This window comes from Channa argus, chromosome 24 (genome assembly GCF_033026475.1).
Source record: "Channa argus isolate prfri chromosome 24, Channa argus male v1.0, whole genome shotgun sequence".
NCBI classification, from domain to species: domain Eukaryota; kingdom Metazoa; phylum Chordata; class Actinopteri; order Anabantiformes; family Channidae; genus Channa; species Channa argus.
In genome coordinates this window covers 2,467,349-2,486,241 of record NC_090220.1, presented here as the reverse complement: position 1 = coordinate 2,486,241, position 18,893 = coordinate 2,467,349, and the positions used below count along the sequence as shown (strand labels likewise).

Sequence of the window (18,893 nt, the reverse complement as noted above, 5' to 3'; positions counted from 1 at the left end):
AGCCATAGAAAACTAATAAACCAAATGCTGACATTTAATTAAATAAAACCGAGTGTCACTGCCAAGAGAAACCATGTTTACTTCTGACTTACTATGCGCTTCCAGTGGAAAATTACTAACAAGCATCGGATATCCTCAAATATTTAAGTTTCATTAGAAATAACCTTTTTGATTGGGTAAAACTACTATTTTCTGTTCGCAAATCATTAGACGTCTATTACAGCTATGAATGTTGGGTGCAACTTTTTAGGTGGATTATACTAACTGCATTTGTATTTGATGGCCAATGTAGAGAGAGAAAGAGAGAGATGTTGTTTTAATGGGGCCGGCTCCAAAGTTGTGAAATGTTTCTTAAAGTCTAAAAGAAAAAAATAAAGAATGAGCCACTCTGTATAAAATGCTCAATGTGTCTACACTGTGTGATCCACGGAGTAAGACACAAAAATTAAGCTGGATTTATGTCACATGATTTGAACTGTTAGGAGCATCCAAGTATAAGAAAAATCAAAAAGATATCAAAATACTATACTATCAAAAAAGACTGACAAAGAAAAGAATTCCTTCCAGAAAACATGTTTAAACTGTAAAGTTCTGCAAACACACACAGAAAAAATAGCTCAAGTAAAAAAAATACACCAGTCGCAAACCAATCAAAATAAGTAAATACACAGCAATGGTTTAAAAAGGCTGTATGAGTTTTCCAAAAATAATGCTATTTTAAACTCCTGTCGTCTTATAACAGGAATAAAATTGTGAGATCAAATTAAATCAGTTCCTGTCATTTTCTACGGGGAGATGAGAGCAAGAGTTTTTAAAACTGAAGAAGGGATGCAAAGAAATGACTCCACAGACATATTCTCAAGCGACTTCAACTTGTTTTGGGACATTTTACCTGTGGATACCCTGTAATATGACTTTGTTTCGTTGACAAACAGGTATTTCATAAACGGTGTGAAATATAAAACATGTTGAACCACAGCAGTTGATTCTACCTACGGTGACATCGCTTTCTAGTGTATGAGCAGGTATTTCAGGGTAGGAACAGGTGGCTTGGAACAATACTAGCAACATTTTCAATAAGAATAAGCTGCTGAAAATCAAATTTATACAAAAAACGTTTTTACTATACACGCATCAGCTACAATATTAACCTAGTTGGTATTAATGTTTTGGCTAACTGGTAAATAAGCACAGGCTCCAAAATCCGTTTTGTGATGCAATTGCAAACTTTGATGGATGTTCCATTTAAGTATTGTCATATTTCTGTGTTATGTCCACTCAAATGCATGAAAGGCTCAGGCATTATACACAGGAGAAAACAATCACTGTGAAATTCATGGTCTGATCAGAGCTTTGAAACATTCTTTCAATAAGCTTTTAATATTACAGAACACATTTGTATTTTACACCAGTCTCTCTTTTTTTTTACAGCATTCAGTAAAAAATAGTGTGGCTCAAAATGTGAACACAGAACATTAACACATCCAAGCAGCAACATGGGGAAAACTGAGATCGCTTCCGCACATGTTCATCTGGTTGCACAACTTAAAAGGCAATAAATTAGTGACTGAACTCAAATACAGCTGAACACATTGGAGGACATATAGAGATGACAGTTTGTACTGTATTTCAACATTCACCCACTAGCATTGTTCCTGTGTTCGTCTTTGTAAGACAGGAGAGAAAACTGATCATCCTCACTTCTGCATAAGAACTTTTCAGAAATGATTTGTCATAAATCCATGTGTGCATCTAGAATTAAAAAAAATTTGGAGTTTAAATGTAGAAAAATATCAGGTCCTGGGGGCTTCTAATTGAATAACTATCTAGGCATTGTAGGAAACATTACCTAAAACCTTTTTCCTTTTAATCAAATTATAGCTTATGTTGCAAAAGATGACACATCAGATAAATACTGTACATACTGTAATCATGTCCATATTATAAGAACTAGATACCAGACTTTAGAATGTACATTTGCTCACTGAGTTCATAAGCCAAAAATGTCTTCTAGCTTCCAGGTTTGCTTCCATACTGTGCAGCTCTTAGTGTTTCTCCGGCCGCCTGTGGCTGTAAGATGGCGATGGTGTCACGCAAATAAAAACAGCTTCTCTTTTACGATTATTTAACATTCATACAATTATTCATACAAAGGGTTTGACCTTGGTTGCAGTTAGATTTGCCCTGACAAAGTTTGACAGACATCTCTTTTAAAATGGTCGCCCATGGGAAAAATGCTTCTTGGGCTGCACAGGTCTCTGCTGTAGTGCTGTTGGTGGTTATGGGGGCAAATCAGCAGCAAGGTTGATTGGCTGCATCGGTTCTCGTAATACATCCATGGCGTAGCATGGTAAAAAGTTAGGAGCCAGGGCTCAGCTGGTTTTAGATACAGTCCTGCCATTTTTACTGCAGATATAACGATGACTGGTATCCTTTGATTCATGTGTTACACTGATTATGCAAATACGTCATAAGAATTAATTCTACTCTTATGAACACAGGAACGTTTTGTTTCTGAAGACTTATCCCCAGTGGCCTAACATAATTTCTGTAAGCTTCACTAGAAAAGGAAGGGATTGAAAGATGGGTTTCCACCACAAGGCGGAGATGAACGAAAAGGAAAAAAAAAACATTCAGTGTGCTGAAGAACTGCACTTAACAGTCTGGGTTCGGTGGGATCCCTCTTTCTGTCAGCGTTGCTGTAGCTAACCTCACCACCACAGGTCGATTACAGAAAAGTGGCAAACTGACAAAGAGGACAAAAAACAGATCATGATTGGGTGTAGACCTCTCCACCCAGTAACAGTTGCAGCAGTAGTGGATCCTCTCGCCTTGCAGCCCCCAGTTCATTATGGCACAAAAGAAATAAACATATATAATACAGTAGGAACAGTACTGTGAGGATTAGAGACCCAAAGTGGACTTTTCTGTCACTCATGAGCATATCCAGGTTTGCCTCCTGCTGAGGAAAGGTGACCACTTCTGTTCCTCTTCCTGTGGTCATTCTCAGTTGTTATGGCAACAGGAGTAGAAATATGAGTCTTTCTTCTGTCCTAAGTTGATACCGGTTTCTTCTGTTTAAACAGAGGAAGAGATTTTAAGTTTGAAATCTTGCACTCAGCAGCACTGGGCTCATTTTCAAGGTAGACTTTCTAAAAGCATGAAAAAACAAATAAAACAAATTTTTCCAATATTCAGTTATTTACACTTTATTTAATCTGTACAAACTAAACTACATATAATGTGTAATTTGCATACTCCGAAGTGTGTTTCATCAGCTTTTGCACTTTCCTGTCTATAAACTAAACTAAACTGGTGACTGTAGCTTCATATTTAATAATAAGAGTATATTGATTTTCTCATAACTTCCAAAACATTTATTCCATGCAGTGTTCCCCTAGGTTCCATTTTAGCACCGACCATAAGTCGTCCCATATTTCAGCAATACAATTTTAATCAGACAGTAATATCATTGATTACGTTTGCAGAGCTGAGAAAATGTCCCTGCACACCTGGTATTGTCACCTTTTACTTATTGTTCAATGGCAACAACCTCCACCGGCAGAAAGCAGAGCATGCAGTCGAAGCCAGCCAGTTAGAGGTGTTGCAGTACTGACATTGCGCCTCTGTAGCCTCAGAATCTACATCGTAACCCCTAAACACACAACTGTAAATGCCCTCGTTGATTACAAAGATGATTCATGCAAACAAAATCAGCGTATGTGTATGAAATACACACCTGTCATGTACTGCAAGGCAGCGTTACTGTAATCCTCCGCAACCTTCTGGAACAACTCATCTGACAGGCAGAGGAAAAATGAGACGTGTCAGTTTCCAACATTTTGTTCACACATCACGACCTAATACCGACAGATCCACTCACATTTGTCACACCTGGTTTACAACAAATCTGGGCCACTTCATGACATACAATAATCTTGAGGGATATTTTCACAGAGAAGACAATCTTCAGAGATCTTACATCTGCTTTTTTTCTATTTCCTCTCTGTGGTTTTTTTCTCATATCTTTCACAGTCATTATTTATAAGATAATAAGTCATGCATTCATTCCATTGATTTTATATATTATTATTGCATATTTATTTAGCTTTATTGTATGCAATCTCTTTCCCTATATATCATGTGCATGGTATACATAAAGACACAACAGTTAATGCTGACCTGTTTAAGTGTTATCACTAGATAATAACTCATGTGATCCCCAGATATAGGACCAGCATGTTACAGTCACATTTATGTGACAAGATGCTGGTGTCTGAACGTGGCCACATTAAAATTAGATAAACCCTCTAAACCTGAGATGGTCTGACTAACCGGACGGAATCGACTGATTACTGACATTTTGTGCCTTTAAGTTTTACTTTTATGCATATCTTTACTGAAACACAGTGTGTTTCCTGAGAAGCTAATTTCAAGGTGCTAAAATAGATTTTAATGTTACCAATTTGAAAAAAGCCCATTTTCTCAATTGTCAGACCATAAAGCTGACAATACAACTGACTGAAGTAGTGACTCACCCACATTACTTCCTGTTTTACTAGAGGTCTCAAAATGTTGTGCACCAATCTCTGTGAAGCAAGAAAAAACATTGAGGTTAAACGTCAGTACTAGTATGAACTTGTCTTAAAAGTTTTGTTCATGTTTCATTTTCTCCTGACACACAAACGCTGATAAAGGTCATAAATGTATTAATGATCTGCAGTATGTGTCACCAACACTTCAGTAATCTTAATTATTCACACATTTCAGTATGTATAAATAAATAAATATTTAACATGATTTCCATTTATGAAAGAACCAACTATCAACGCAGCAAAACCGGACAGTTAGACAGAGGGTGGTTGTGTCAGACAAGAATCAGCGTGAAGGATCCAATAAACTGTTTCACACCAAAACAGTAGAAGCTTCTTTGACCATCTGCCAAGTCATGGACAGCACAACCCATGACACTTGTGAGGAGTGTTACAACTGTAACCAGTCAACGAAAATAACAATGTCATTAAAAAATGAGGGGTAAAAAGCTAGAAAGGAAAAAAAAGTGACAAGCTCAATTTGTCAATTAATCAACAAATAATATATCTGCTCTATATACATGTATATATCCATTGTTTAAACGAATGGGTGCACACATGTCTCCGGGGAAAACACTGAACGTCCATCCCAAATGGGGAGGGTTGTGTCAGGAAGGGCCTCCGGCGTACAAATGTGCCAAATCCAAATGTGGCCACCCCGAACTTACAGTATAAGCCCAAAGAAAAAGTAGGGATGTGCTTGAATATGCAATTATTCAAATAATTCATGGTAATCGATAAATGAGCAATGTTATTTTTATCCTCATAGAGAAGCAGAACTGACGTGAAGACACCGTCTCCCCATGTACTACACATACAATGCAAGGACAGATGAGAGACATGTCAACAGCAGAGTCAGCAAAACAAAGCAAAGTGGTGGTAATTTCCTCAGTTGGACAACAACATCAAAGGCTCATTTTGCAGAAAAAAGCTAACTTTCTATGGTTCGACCAACAGGATTTATGTCACGATTATTCAACCTCAAGAAGTTATTCCAATGGCCACACCTACACAGCAGTGTACATGAGTAACAACTGGCCAATTTGCTCAGCCCTCTGATCTTCAGTGCATTTACATGGACTACATACAAGCTGCATTCTCTGGAAAGCTGACTTCCAAAGTCAGGGTCGGGGTTAGTAAACCCTGATAGATGTCTCCCACAGAATGCATTATGCTCTACCATGAATAAAGAGAACTGGGTTTCTAATCAGCTTTTTCCAACAGAGCTCGCATTGAACAGAAGGCTGCAGACAGGAACAAGCAGCTGAGTGAAAGGCTGAATGAAAGGGAAGATCAATAACAGAGTAATTACACCTCCTTTTTAAAGTGAAGTCCACCTGGAAATTTAACACAAAGTGCCTGGTAGACGTCTAAATAATTAACTTTTAAAGTTGGAGGTTGAGGAGAAATCAGATTACTCATGCACTGTATGTATATGAGGATTTACAGTAACCAGGATTCTTGAGTGCATGTAAACTTCATTCCCTGATCACACAAGCTAGCTGACTTCTTTGAGTCACCTCATTACTTTTGTGCCAAGTCAAAATGGAGCAGGTTTAAAACAGTTAGGCTGCACTTACCTTCAGCAAAGTCCTGAACATCATGATAGTCGATTTGACGCAGGCTCCGATCTCCTTCGATCAAATCATTCTTAGTGCCACACAAGTAGATCTTACAGTGCTGGATTACACAAAAAGAACAATGTTATTCAATGGGTCTAGCGCAAGAGCCCAACATGCATCTTTAACCTATTATATGTAGAATAAAAATATATTATATTATATTATGTATATACAGTTTTACTATTATTTCTATTCATCATAAACTGGTAAGAAGCCACAAAAGCCTTCTTACCTCCTCACAGTTTTGTAGCTCTTTCACCCAGAACTGAGCTCGCTGAAAGCTGCTGCTGTCAGTCAGATCTGAACGTCACAAATTACAAAACAACCACATGTAATCAGACAAGCAGTCTGACGCTATGTATACAGAGAGCTAGCATTTCACCAAGCACTCGATATTAGCAACCCTGCTTCAAATGCAACAGGAGCAAGGCAACATTAACTGAATGGAATTTAACTAACAATGGCCGCAAAACAATAAATTCCGTATATAAAGGAAACATGAATTAGAGACACACAGTGTTAGACGGTGAATTTAAAGAGGTAAAAAAAAAAAAAAAGACATTGACTAAAACGTGACAGCAGCATGAGTAATCCACTGGGAAATACCATCAGCTGTTTTCCAACAGTCATAGTTCCCCTAATATGAAACAAAAAAAAGACATGAAAACCATTCAGAAAATGTGTACGGTAACTCGTCTGAAAAAACATTACAAACTGTATCACATATTTGCAGTCAATATATATCCAAAGATTGTCAGATGTGTGTCGACATGTACTCCTTTATATTCATATTTTATATACTTGATCAAGTAGAATTCAGTGGGGTCAAGCAGGTTTGTTTAAACTGAAGCCAACTGTAAGGCAGCAGTATCATACATCAACATGGTGAACCATGCTTTAATTATTTTCCCCATGGTTACCATGATTACATTCTTTTGTTGACTTTGTCATAGAGACCAACATTGGGAAGGATCGTTTTGTCAGTTGTTCCTCAGCATGCTTCATATTACAAATTTCTACTAGGATCCAGAGGGAACATATAGCTGTAGTCAATGTAATGCGGGTTAGCAATTGGGTGGGTGGCCTGGGTTGACTCCAACAAGATAATCACAGCTCTGTATATCTCCTAAACAAACTGATGTGCCATGCTGAAACCTGAAAACACTCTTTAAAACAACTAGGAAATCTGACGGTTTACCGTAGCAGACTATGGCTGCCCGAGCCCCTCTGTAGTAGATTCTGCTCATAGCTTCATAACGCTCTGATCCAGCAGTGTCCTGAGTGAGTAAAATACAAGAGAGGATGAGATCCATCAAAGTTGAAAAACAGTAAAATGATACAAGAGGAAAGTAGCTGCTTCTTGCTAAACTCCAAGTTACATGGGTGTAAATGCCTGTAATGTGTCACTGGCCTTGTAATATCGGAGCTGATGTTACAAAACTACAATGTCAACACTGTACACACAAACCGCCTGCAGGCTTTAAAGGTTATGTAATCCTCAATTGAACAGCTACTCCAAGCCAATTTCCCCTCACTGCAATTAAGTTGTAAAAGTCTGAAAATAAAAACAGACTTTTCTGCATCCTTTGTGTGGTCAAAGTAAACAAAGAAGATAATGCATAATAAGAGAAACTCGCCATTTGCGTACTAACAATTTAGTACTAGAAATAATTTTTTACATCCTGACACACGCTACACAGATTTATTGTTTCTATTGTTCCGCACATTGATTTGGCATGAGTTTTTACGCCAGATGCCATTCCTGCAGCAACCCTCCCATTTTATCCGGGCTCAGGACTGGCACCAAGGTGGCCCATGAAAGCTGGGCGGGGCCACACCTGGTGAGGTGGGATTTGAGCCTTCTGCATCACAACCTAATGCTCAAACTCTGAGCCACCAGGCCCCTGTATCTATATAGTGCTGTGTCTAATGCATTTTTTTTGTTTTGTAATATATGCATGTAAATTCAACCTTTTATTCAACTAATTTGAAAAGATACTGTTCTTGCACCTAAAAACCTTTAGATTCAGTCCTAGATGATTTCTGGACTAAGTTCTGTAACATCTGCTGCAAAATAGATTTGGGATTCTAACATCTTATCGATGCATTTCCTAAATATATAGAGGAACAGAAGTATGAAAATGAAAATACTCTGGGTGTGTGTTACATTAAAGTGAGCTTACCAGAGAATAACCTGGTCCTAATATTTGTAATAAGCAGCAACTGAAGCCTATTCTAGTTTAGCAAATTCTAACTGTCAGTGATCCTGTTGTATTGTGGAATCTGTACTGTAGGCAGCAAGGTTTGACAAGGAGGAAGAAAATGTTGAATATGTTGAGGACAGGCTCTTTTCTGCTGGTCCGTTCTATGCATAACAGGGTTCTCTTAAAGATACTGTTCCGTTTCCTCCACCAAAACAATTCTGCTGTCAGCTCTTTAAACTAGTTTCTGAATTTAAAGAGAATGAAATAAAAACCCATTATCTGGGGTGACTGGTGATAAGAGTATTGGAGGGGGCAAATCTCTGGAGCTCCGTTGGCTAGAGCCAACACTGGTGTAGTACAAAACATCTTGTGCATATGAATTGACATCTCTCTTACCCATATTCCCAGGGTAATCACTTTTTCCGCCACCTGGATTGGTTTGGCAACAAAAGCAGCACCGATAGTCTGTCAGTGAGGGAAAACATTAGGAGTAAAGCATTAGACACTCTAGGATAGAAAGGTTTAGACTCTGGATACTCAGGCTGCAACTTCACAGACCACAGTCTAAATGGGCACTAATGGGAGATAGGATGAAGTAGATAGACTAATAGTTGTATGCTGATGTGTGGACTACATAATATTCCTCACCAAGCTGTCTTACACTAACATTTTTAGTTTTAGTTTAAATACTGCAGAGATGACAACAGAGCTGCTATTTTATTGCATATTCATGCAGTTTCAGGGTTAAAGTATTTAAATAACTGGGATTATAACATAACTATTTAAAATCAAAATCAGACCATTTACTTACTTAACTAAAGTTGTAGAAAAAAACTATATAACGTAACGTAACGTACTGAAAATCTTCTGCATATAGAGTTTCTATCTCAGAGCTTTTATGCTTTAAAATGATCACAGACTTGAGGCTCTATTACCACAAAGTCCCAGGGGCTACATACAAAAATGATGCCTTTCATCCAGGCAGCAGGAAGGGAGGGAACTAGCAAATTGAAGTGGAGCAGCTGACACTCACGTTCTGGTACGGGCCGACCAAAAACCGATGATGAACATATCTCTCCACCAAGCTGGTCTTCCCCACACTTTCCTTTCCCAGCATTACCACTTTAGCATCCACACGCATTGCACTCATAGTACCAGAGTTTAGAAAACCCCCGTAAGAGACCACCACACAGTAAAAAGAGGGGGGAGGGGGGGGGGGCACCTTCTGGGCGGCTTAGTGTGCTGTGTGATGAAAAGAGAGGACACAACAGATAAGTGACAATAATATTGAAGCTATAAACATAATTTGCTTTAATTATAAAACTGAAAAAGCTGTGTAAAGTTGCTGAGTAAAGTACTATTACTGTACATAAGTACATTTTGATGTATCTGTTCTTTATGTACGTATGTTTATTTATGGTTACTTGGTTATTGACTTTTTTCCACTACTTCCAAAAACGGATGTCTTTACTGTCTGCTTCACTACATTTCAAAGTTGACAGGGGAAAAAAATATCAAGTACTTTTAATACTTCAAGAAAATTATGACTCATGCACTTACTGTTTTTTAAAGCAATGTCATTGTTATCTACTTTTTGCTTCTGCTGTCTCCTAATTGTCTTTTTCTGTCCAATTTCCATTTTAAAGATCTGAATACAACTTGCACAGTAAAGGTTAAATAGGCTGTATTAGTACTTAACAAATGACTAAATACCACTGAGTACTACCTGGAAATGATTACATTTACATAGTCATTTGGCGACTTACAAGGGAGGTACAAGTCGCAAGCCAAAATTTCTAAGGCACGGAAAAAACAGCAAAGCAAAGTCCTATCAGAAGTGTTTCCGTGATGCAAGTACAAGAAAGAGCAGAAAGATTTTTCTTTTAGTAGATTTAAGATTCGGAAGAGATCTGTTTCTGTTCTGTTCCGACTAATAAAATACCATTGATCAGTTTGAAGTGATTAAATTAGCTGCTTCAATACCACTGTGAGTGGATTAGTTAACTACAAAGTAACAATCACTAATGTTAACTGGAAATGTAATGCATAATTAGTTTATCCTATATTACAATGAAGCTGTTGGCCAAAATTAAATGTTGGCCACATGGAATTTTATTCCTCGGTGACTTTCCCAAAACTGCTACTTTATCATGTCCCATCAAGCTTTTAATGCAAGATTATTGAAATGTATATTTTATCTAAAAACATTTTATAAATGAAAAAGCGTGGTTAATGTATTGGATGGTAAGAATCGTTCACCGGCCAAAGCACCAGTCTACCATTAGTTAGCCGGGGAAAGGGTTAGAGGCGACCCCATCGTTAGCTAACGTCGGCAGACTCGGCACCATAGGTAACCAGTGAAAACTCACCTGGTAGCTAGCTTGGCTTGATTTGAGCTTCTCCAAGTAGGAGCCAAAGAAGGCCTGTCATCCAGGCCTACCAATCCTGTTTTGGAGTTAAGACGATCACAGCCAAATCGCTTGTCATCGCTGCCCCGTCTTGCTATAAGCCGGCAGCTGTTTGGATAAGGAGGGTTGCAGCTAGCTCGACAGAGCGTTGCTGCCACTGACTGTGGCGCAATGACTGAAATTACAACAAGTCGCCCGTTTGATAACGCTACAACAACAGGCGGTGAGCAGCAAACATCGTTTCGGGTTCACAGAAGCTCGTTTCTGTGACAACAAACCCAGTTACCTAACTGGGAAAGGCTGCTTGGAGGCAGAGATGGATAATGTTTCAACTGGGAAAATAGCCAACTGAGCTTTGTTTGTTTGGGTGGGAACCAAAGTGGCATCAGAGGCGGTTTCCAGGAGGAGGAAGTTCCCAAATTGCAATGACCGGATGTTGTATCAACTGGGCAAAGCCACAAAGCGAAGGACATTACAAATTACAACATTAAGTACTAAATACAAAAACACGATTGAATTCCTCATTGTTAACAAATTCTTTGACTATGTGAAGAGGAATCACATTATGTGCAAAAGCCCACTAGTCCTTTTTCATTTGAATAAAAGAAAATCGAGTTCTCTTATAGATTTGAATGCCAGCCTTAGCTTATTGTAAGCTCATTGCTCAGGTTATGTCAGAAAATTATTATGTATGGAGGCCAAAGTACACACCATTGGATTGTTTTGTCTAAAAGGAAAAAACCAAGATGTCAAATTCAGTATAAAAGAAAAATTACCAGAGATGTTTGTGTTAAAACATATTCAAATTATTAAAAATAATACAATGTCACAAAAACAGTGAAGTAAAAAGTCAAAGACCACATTGAAAATCTGTGCTATTTTACTGTAAATTGGAAAGAATTGGAATGAGAATTTGAAAATTTAGGAACAAAAGATTTTTGATATGTATGTTGTTAAAATGTATTCTTTTAATCGATGCATGTATTCATATATTGCTTTTATAAGTTAAAACCTTTGCGATTTCATAAGTTATTCAGAAATACATTTTCAGCATCTGACTACAATTCCCAAGAAATACAACTGGCAGAGTTAAGTTTTTGCAACATATGTTTATTTCTGTTTTGGGCAAAAACATTTAAAAGCTTAAAGGAACCTACTCTATAATATGGGACTTCACTGTTAATCATATCAAGTTGGTACTGAAGTTTTTTTAAATACAATGTCCTATTTGTAATTTGCTTGAAATTGCATGTGAATTTATTCCCCCATAACTTACATTAATATACGGCAAGTATTGCTGCCACCATGAGGACGTTTTTTTTTGTTGATAGTTTCTCGTTAAAACGAGAAAAATATCCCATTATAACGAGAAAAGTATGTCGTTATAACGAGAAAGATTATCTCGTTATAATGAGAAAATAACCTTGTTTAATGAGATAATGAAAAAAGCTAATGCTGCTGATGGCATCAATACGTTTCCTTATTGATAACCTGATCTTTTAATCCCCAGCACGAACAGAACAATGGCCTATGCAATTTATAGTATAGTCTTCATATTTTGAAAATGTGTGAACCTGTCCATGACGTTAGACTGCATTTTATCAATTTGTACTTATTTCTCAGTCGAATCTATGCTGCTACACCTGATCAAGAGAAATTAAAACAATTCTGAAAAGTATAAAGTTTATGTATATAGTTGTATGGTTAACAAATCTGTCGCTGTTTGGTTCTACAAACTCGATTGGTCACTCTAGCAGTCAGACGACAGCTGTGATTGGTTCAGAACTCATGCCATCGGTCTCTACCAATCCCGCCCTTCACGTACACAACACACACAAACTCTCACTGAGAACCAGAGGACGAGAGACCCAACATGGCTGAGTCCGAAGGAAGCGAGTTAACTTCTGGCGGAATTTTCCAGGAGATCTTCACCTCTCCGCTGAACCTTACGCTGCTCAGCCTATGTTTGTTTCTCCTGTACAAAATATTCCGGGGAGACAACCCACCAGAGCTCGGCGAGGTCGAAAAGCCGCTGCCTAGAATGAAAAAGAGGGATTTTACTATGGCAGAATTAAAGCCCTATGATGGAGTAGAGAATCCGAGGATCCTCATGGCTGTGAACGGCAAAGTTTTCGACGTGACTAGAGGAAAAAAGTTTTATGGACCAGGTATAGTCCCGTCCACGTTTTTACGGAGTTACGTAACGTTTTGTTGGCGTTCCTGTTGCTAACGGAACGTCACCGGCGGTTGATAGTGCCAAGTATTTTGTGATAAATATTTTTCTTTCGCGGCAATTAAATCCAGTATTAATTTAAGTGGTCATTTATTATTTGCATTTGTTAACTTTTATAACTTTAGCTAACGCCGCACCACCAGTACTGTGTTACCGCGTTTTAAACATAGGAGCTGTTTTAACTTGGAAGCAGAGATCGTCTATTTGGATGTTGGGGTTACTCCATTATAAGAAACAAAAACTCCGTCGCCATGTTTTTTAAAGTGCAGTGGGAAAGTTGGTATAACTGCTCCTCATTTAAGTCAGTTTTTGTCAGAAAGCATTTAGGCTTTGCAGCCAGATTATTGACTCCTTTACTTCACGGGTAAAAGTGAAGTAACCTGGTAAATGTTTCTGGCACATGGCACTCGCAGCAACGCATACGGGCAAAGTCTCAGTAAGAGTAGTGAAAGAAATAAAACAACATTCTTTATTAATATCTCAGAAAACCCAATCTAGACTAGATGGATGCTCTGATGTCATGCTGCTCCGATTGCATTAAAAGGTTTTATTTATTTAGATTTTTTGCACATGGTCGTGCGTTCTTTATGACTAATTCTATCAGAGTTTTCCTAAAATTAGTTATTAAAAATATCATATTGTGTTGCTTTGTGAATCCTATTCGTATTTGGTGATCTTCAGTGCACAGCCCTACTGTTTGATTTCTTTTTAAGAGTAAATTATGGAGTTAATGAAATTCGTAGATTATACACGTATAATTAGAAGTTTAAATAGCAAAATTGTGCTTTTTTTTTCAAAATACACCTACACCTTCATCAGTATAGGTGTTATAAGATAATAAATTCATTCTAAAGAAATTGTTGGGATAAGCAGACAATTTACAGTATGCAAAGTTGTTTGAGATAAATAAACAAAAATTAAATGACAAATGAATGTATTATAATGTAGATAAAAATGGGATCCCACTTAATAACCTTAATTGGTTCTCTGCTTCAGTGCCTTCATGCATCCAGTTCTCTGAAATAAGTATGTGTTATGTAACGCTTCACTGTCACATTTTTCTGACTTGGAAACGGAAACAGAGTCAGACCTCTCTTCTTTTATCTTATCTCTGATTGTAACCTCTGTTATGTGTAACCTCTGACCCACATCATACCTCACTGTCACGTAAACTTTAACAGTGCTCTGCACACTCAGCCCAAAAGTTGCTGAAATCCTTGATTTTTGTGTGTGTTTTTGTTCATTTTTTTTGTCTTGTTTTGTTAGCTCGAGGTTTTTCTTGAATAATTTAGCAGTTTTAATATGTATCATCTGGCCTCAGGTTCAGTGTCTTGCCCAAGGACAGCTTGATAACGCTCATGGCAGCTGCAGACTGTTAAAATTGTAACACATTCAGTGGGTATTGTTTGAAAGTTTTTTTGGACTGCTTAATATGACTCAGTAATAACTGTGTGATTAAAAAATTATAACTTTAAATTTAATTCAGTCAAAATATTATTTTATGAAAAGCAGAAAATATAATGATAAAGGGAACATTAAAAATATCTGCATGCTGCACAATTTAAAAGATTCAGATATCAGTTACATTTTTAATTAATTTCTGGTTTTGATTTTATCCACTACCCTTTGGGTTCAGGTGTATATTTGTTTTTTAAATGGGGTTGCCTAGACCCATATCAGTTTACTAGAGGGAGATAAAGCTGCGATCATTTGTTATTTTGTAGCACCAACCCCCCTTTTTTTTTTCATTCACCTAACTGTGTGTACTGTCTGTCAGGGGGGCCATATGGAGTGTTTGCAGGCAGAGATGCATCCAGAGGTCTGGCTACATTCTGCCTGGAGAAAGAGGCCCTGAAAGATGAACACGATGACCTGTCCGACTTGAACACCATGCAACAGGAGAGCCTCTCTGAGTGGGAGAGTCAATTCACCTGTGAGTAGAGATGTTACTGTTGCAAAATTTCACTGTACATCTTTTGTGGCCAAAAAACATCACGGCAATCAGTTCTGTCACAATAATGCACTAGACTTTACTGAAGTACTACTGTCAGAGCTGATAAGTAGCGAAATGTAGTGAACTCAATAGTGAATTTTTACTTGAGGTTCTGTAGCCTCAAGTCATTAAAAAAATATTTATTGAATCTAATGAAGACAGTCAACTGTTGTTTGCAATACTTTGTTTTGCAGGCTCATTACGACTAATAAATAGACACATTAAAGGCAGTCGTCCACTGACCACAGGGTGAGTGGTTCGATCCCCGTCCCTGGCTATATGTCGAAGTGTCCCTGGGCAAGACACTGAACCCCTAACAGCCCATTCCCCTCCCCAGCTGTGCAGTGCCAGTCCAAGCCCGGTAGAAATTGGGGAGGGTTGCGTCAGGAAGGGCATCTGGCGTAAAAACTGCCAAATCAACATGCGTACAATGATCCGCTGTGGCAACCCTGAACTCACGGGATAAGCCAAAAGGACCAAAAAAATAAGAAATTATATTTCCTAAAAGTCATGCAAGAAATATTTACCTTTGCGACTGCAGTGATGTAACATGCTTTTATTCTAGAAAAGAGAAATTGCAACAAAATTTAATAAAAATAAAAAAAACATTTTGCGTCCTTGGATGTCTGTGTGAAGATTGTTTTTAAAGCTGCAATTCATTGGCTTATTTTTTTTATTTATCACCTTTACAGTAAAGTACGACTTCATTGGCAAGCTACTAAAACCAGGAGAGGAGCCCACCGAGTACACAGACGATGAAGAAGGAAAAGACAAAAAGGCGGACTAGACAGTGAAAATTGTCCAAGAGGGGAAGGGCTTGTAATGTGATGCCAGTTGTCTCCTGTTAGGAGCTAACGTCTCAATTTTTTCTATACTGTACATTCTAGTACTTTTGGATCATCACACTGTTGGATTTTACTTAATCTCATTTATCTACATTTATGTTGTGTGAAGACATTACCAGTTTAAGATTCATGCATTCATGTAGAGTAGAGCATATTGTTGGTAGAGTTTAGATCAGTTACTGTAAACCTAAAAATGATTGATTATATTGTTGTGGAGAATCTACAAAAGGAACGTCACCTTATTCACAACCTACCACATCACTATGCTCCTGTATATGCATGCATGCTACTGCTGCTTTATTGCAGATTGCACACATTCCTTTCATCCAAGTTTCAGCTCAGCTTGCTTTGAGAAAAAAATATCTCAGGAAGTAGTTTTATTTCAAATTAAAGCTACAGTTTGTAATTTTTTTCCAAATATTTTTAGTTGAAATATGCTCCTCATCTAGGAAGTATCGGGCCTGATATCTTTGTGTAGTTCCACTCACGCTCCAAAAACTTCGGAGATACCATGTTAGCCTCCGCAGGTAGGCAGAGATGAAAAAAAGTCTGTGGTTTAGTCATAATTTGATCGAATATAATTGTAATGGCAAACTAATTTTAAGATGATTGACGTCGACAAAAAAAAACTCAATGAAAGCTCTGCTGCGCTAAAGTCTTAAGATCCAGATACTAACAGCCTCATACTTCTCATGTATATTAAAACACATTTTTAGTTGGGACTGACATTGGCAATAAGAAGGGTTATATAGAGTAACTAGAATGTTGCTCCGTTTAATAAGCCATCATTTTTGTTTTGGCAGAAGAATGCACAAGAGTTTTCTATTCTATTTTCTATTCTGTGCTTAACAGCTATAGACTGATGAGCATTTAACTGTCCAGCAACTCATACAAGAATCAAAAAAGTTTTATATGTGTACTCAGTATCTGCAAGTACTCTAATGTAAGTACTTCTACTTGTACTCAGTCTGGTAAAAAGTGGTATTGGGACATCCCTATCCTCAACATAGAAGTGTGCTGTCAAAGGCTTCAGTGACTCAGAGTCAATGATCAGCATTGCCAGCATTACAGAGATGCTCCTCTCTGACCTGACCTTTCTTAACACTTAGAGCTGTGGGATTGACAGTCAAAACGGATGCAAATCTTAAAATATCTCCCAGTATACTAGAGAGCCAGCACAGATACTGGACTGGACACTGTTGAGTTAAAGTAAAGTTTTTAAGCATTGAGGATATTCTCACATAAACACTGCAAAATGTCTTTTGATTCAAAATAAACTTTGTAAAAAACTGTATCAAATATTACACATAATGCATGTATCCTTTGTTGTTTAAAGCCCTTATGACATTACATCAACTTACAAATATGTTTTCTCAACCAGCAGAGGCCGTTCTATCGCTTTAAGCTGTTTAAAAGTAAATTGGGCAATATTGAATGATCATTTCAGTCATTTATCAAAGAAATATAAATGATTTTTCGGTAGTTTCAGCTTCTCAAATACTGCCTTGGTTAATTAAATGTATTTTTTTTTCCATTTTGAAATGGTTTGACCGTCAAGTAATGTGCAAATACCAAAAACTAAATGCAAAAAGCAAGTGCATTAATATGAAGCAGTGATTCACATGGAGTATTAGTTTTATTGTTAGTCAATATGGTTTACAGTGGTGCAGGGGAAAGGTGTCAGGAAGCTCAAAGCACAAAGAAATTACTTCAATAAAACACTAAAAAAAGCAGCCATGCAGTGGCTACTCCTTTTTGAATTAGAAAAAAAAGAATATTATAAGAATGTTACATTAGCCTTTTTTTAATCATTCAGCTAATGTTTTTACACATTCTTTTTGACACAAATTCAGCCACGGCAGAGTTACACATTTGTTTTAGCCCACAGTGCATCCAGCGAGGCTGCGTATTCCTGCAATAATGTTTGCAAGGGCAGTTTTTATTTTTGTTGTTTTTTAATTTTGAAGTTATATAAAAGATGTTTTCTGACTGTAGAAAATATGCTGTGTTTAATAATCTATTCTATCCACCATCTATGTAAAACTGAAGACAATGGGCACTTTCTATAGACGCAAGCTCAATGACGGAAAGGTTTAACATTTACAATACATACATAAACTAAATGTCATAATACTGTCACACAGTTGTAATCATAATGATATTTTGATTTAATAAAGAAACTACAAAATAAAGGCTTGATAGTTTATTCCATTGTGTATTTATATGATCTTTATTGGTTAAATTTTGACCAGACATTTTGAAAATAAATGATACCTGCTCATGCAAATAAAGGGTTAATATGTACCCTACTATTGTCTTGCTGGATTCTGCAGACAAAAAACGTATCTCAGTGCAATTAGCGACAAAAAAGCCCTTTGTCGTCTACCCCTCAGTTTGCTTTAGCAATAAAATGTTTCACCACACCAAAAATTGCTTGTTCTCATCTCACATTATAACTTTCATAAACTTCAATAGTATGTTGTTTATAACATGAAATAATAATTTGAATTACTATTATTAACTTAATAGAGGAATAAGAATTACCCTTATTTACGGAATCCTTAACATCTCTGCAAAGTTGAAACAATTATATGAACCATTTTTCTATTTAATTTGTTTACAATTTGAGTCTTTAAACCAGCGTCAATATTTTACCATTTTTATTTGATGACGCTTCCATTTCGTGCACATAACGTAAAACGTCTTGTGCTAATGCAGTTTTGGAGACAATGATTTGAGAAAAAGTATGTGTCAGAAGTGGGATTCGAACCCACGCCTCCATTCGGAGACCAGAAGTCCCGTTTTTGCGGAAGGAGTTTTACCCTTGAGTCTGGCGCCTTAGACCACTCGGCCATCCTGACACGGTTATGTTAAGAACGATCGCGTACACTTTTATCCACTTAACTCCGATTATGAATATATCTGTTAGTTGTTGAGATATTTTTATCTGTAACTGAAATAATTAATAATTAGTTGATGCGCGTGTTTCATGATAG

General features: G+C 37.3%; 2 protein-coding genes and 1 non-coding gene across 3 annotated transcripts; 1 reads left to right on the top strand and 2 right to left on the bottom strand.

The window, feature by feature from the left end:
- Nucleotides 1-1,359: 1,359 nt before the first annotated feature.
- On the bottom strand, nt 1,360-11,413 carry rab24 (RAB24, member RAS oncogene family). The gene is made up of 9 exons (XM_067494682.1): nt 10,788-11,413; nt 9,452-9,660; nt 8,815-8,883; nt 7,413-7,491; nt 6,447-6,514; nt 6,173-6,272; nt 4,539-4,589; nt 3,740-3,799; nt 1,360-3,074 (listed from the first exon to the last, which is right to left on the bottom strand). The coding sequence occupies exons 2-9, from the start codon at nt 9,566-9,568 to the stop codon at nt 3,007-3,009; spliced, it is 612 nt and encodes a 203-aa protein (XP_067350783.1). The 5' UTR covers nt 9,569-9,660; nt 10,788-11,413; the 3' UTR covers nt 1,360-3,006.
- A 1,239-nt stretch (nt 11,414-12,652) lies between these two features.
- pgrmc1 (progesterone receptor membrane component 1) lies at nt 12,653-18,089 on the top strand. Its single transcript, XM_067494683.1, has 3 exons — nt 12,653-12,994; nt 14,837-14,992; nt 15,745-18,089. Exons 1-3 carry the CDS (start codon nt 12,700-12,702, stop codon nt 15,837-15,839), a joined length of 546 nt encoding a protein of 181 aa, XP_067350784.1. The 5' UTR covers nt 12,653-12,699; the 3' UTR covers nt 15,840-18,089.
- A 557-nt stretch (nt 18,090-18,646) lies between these two features.
- trnal-caa (transfer RNA leucine (anticodon CAA)) lies at nt 18,647-18,758 on the bottom strand. Its single transcript has 2 exons — nt 18,721-18,758; nt 18,647-18,692 (listed from the first exon to the last, which is right to left on the bottom strand). It is a non-coding gene; the product is annotated as a tRNA-Leu (tRNA).
- Nucleotides 18,759-18,893: the final 135 nt, after the last annotated feature.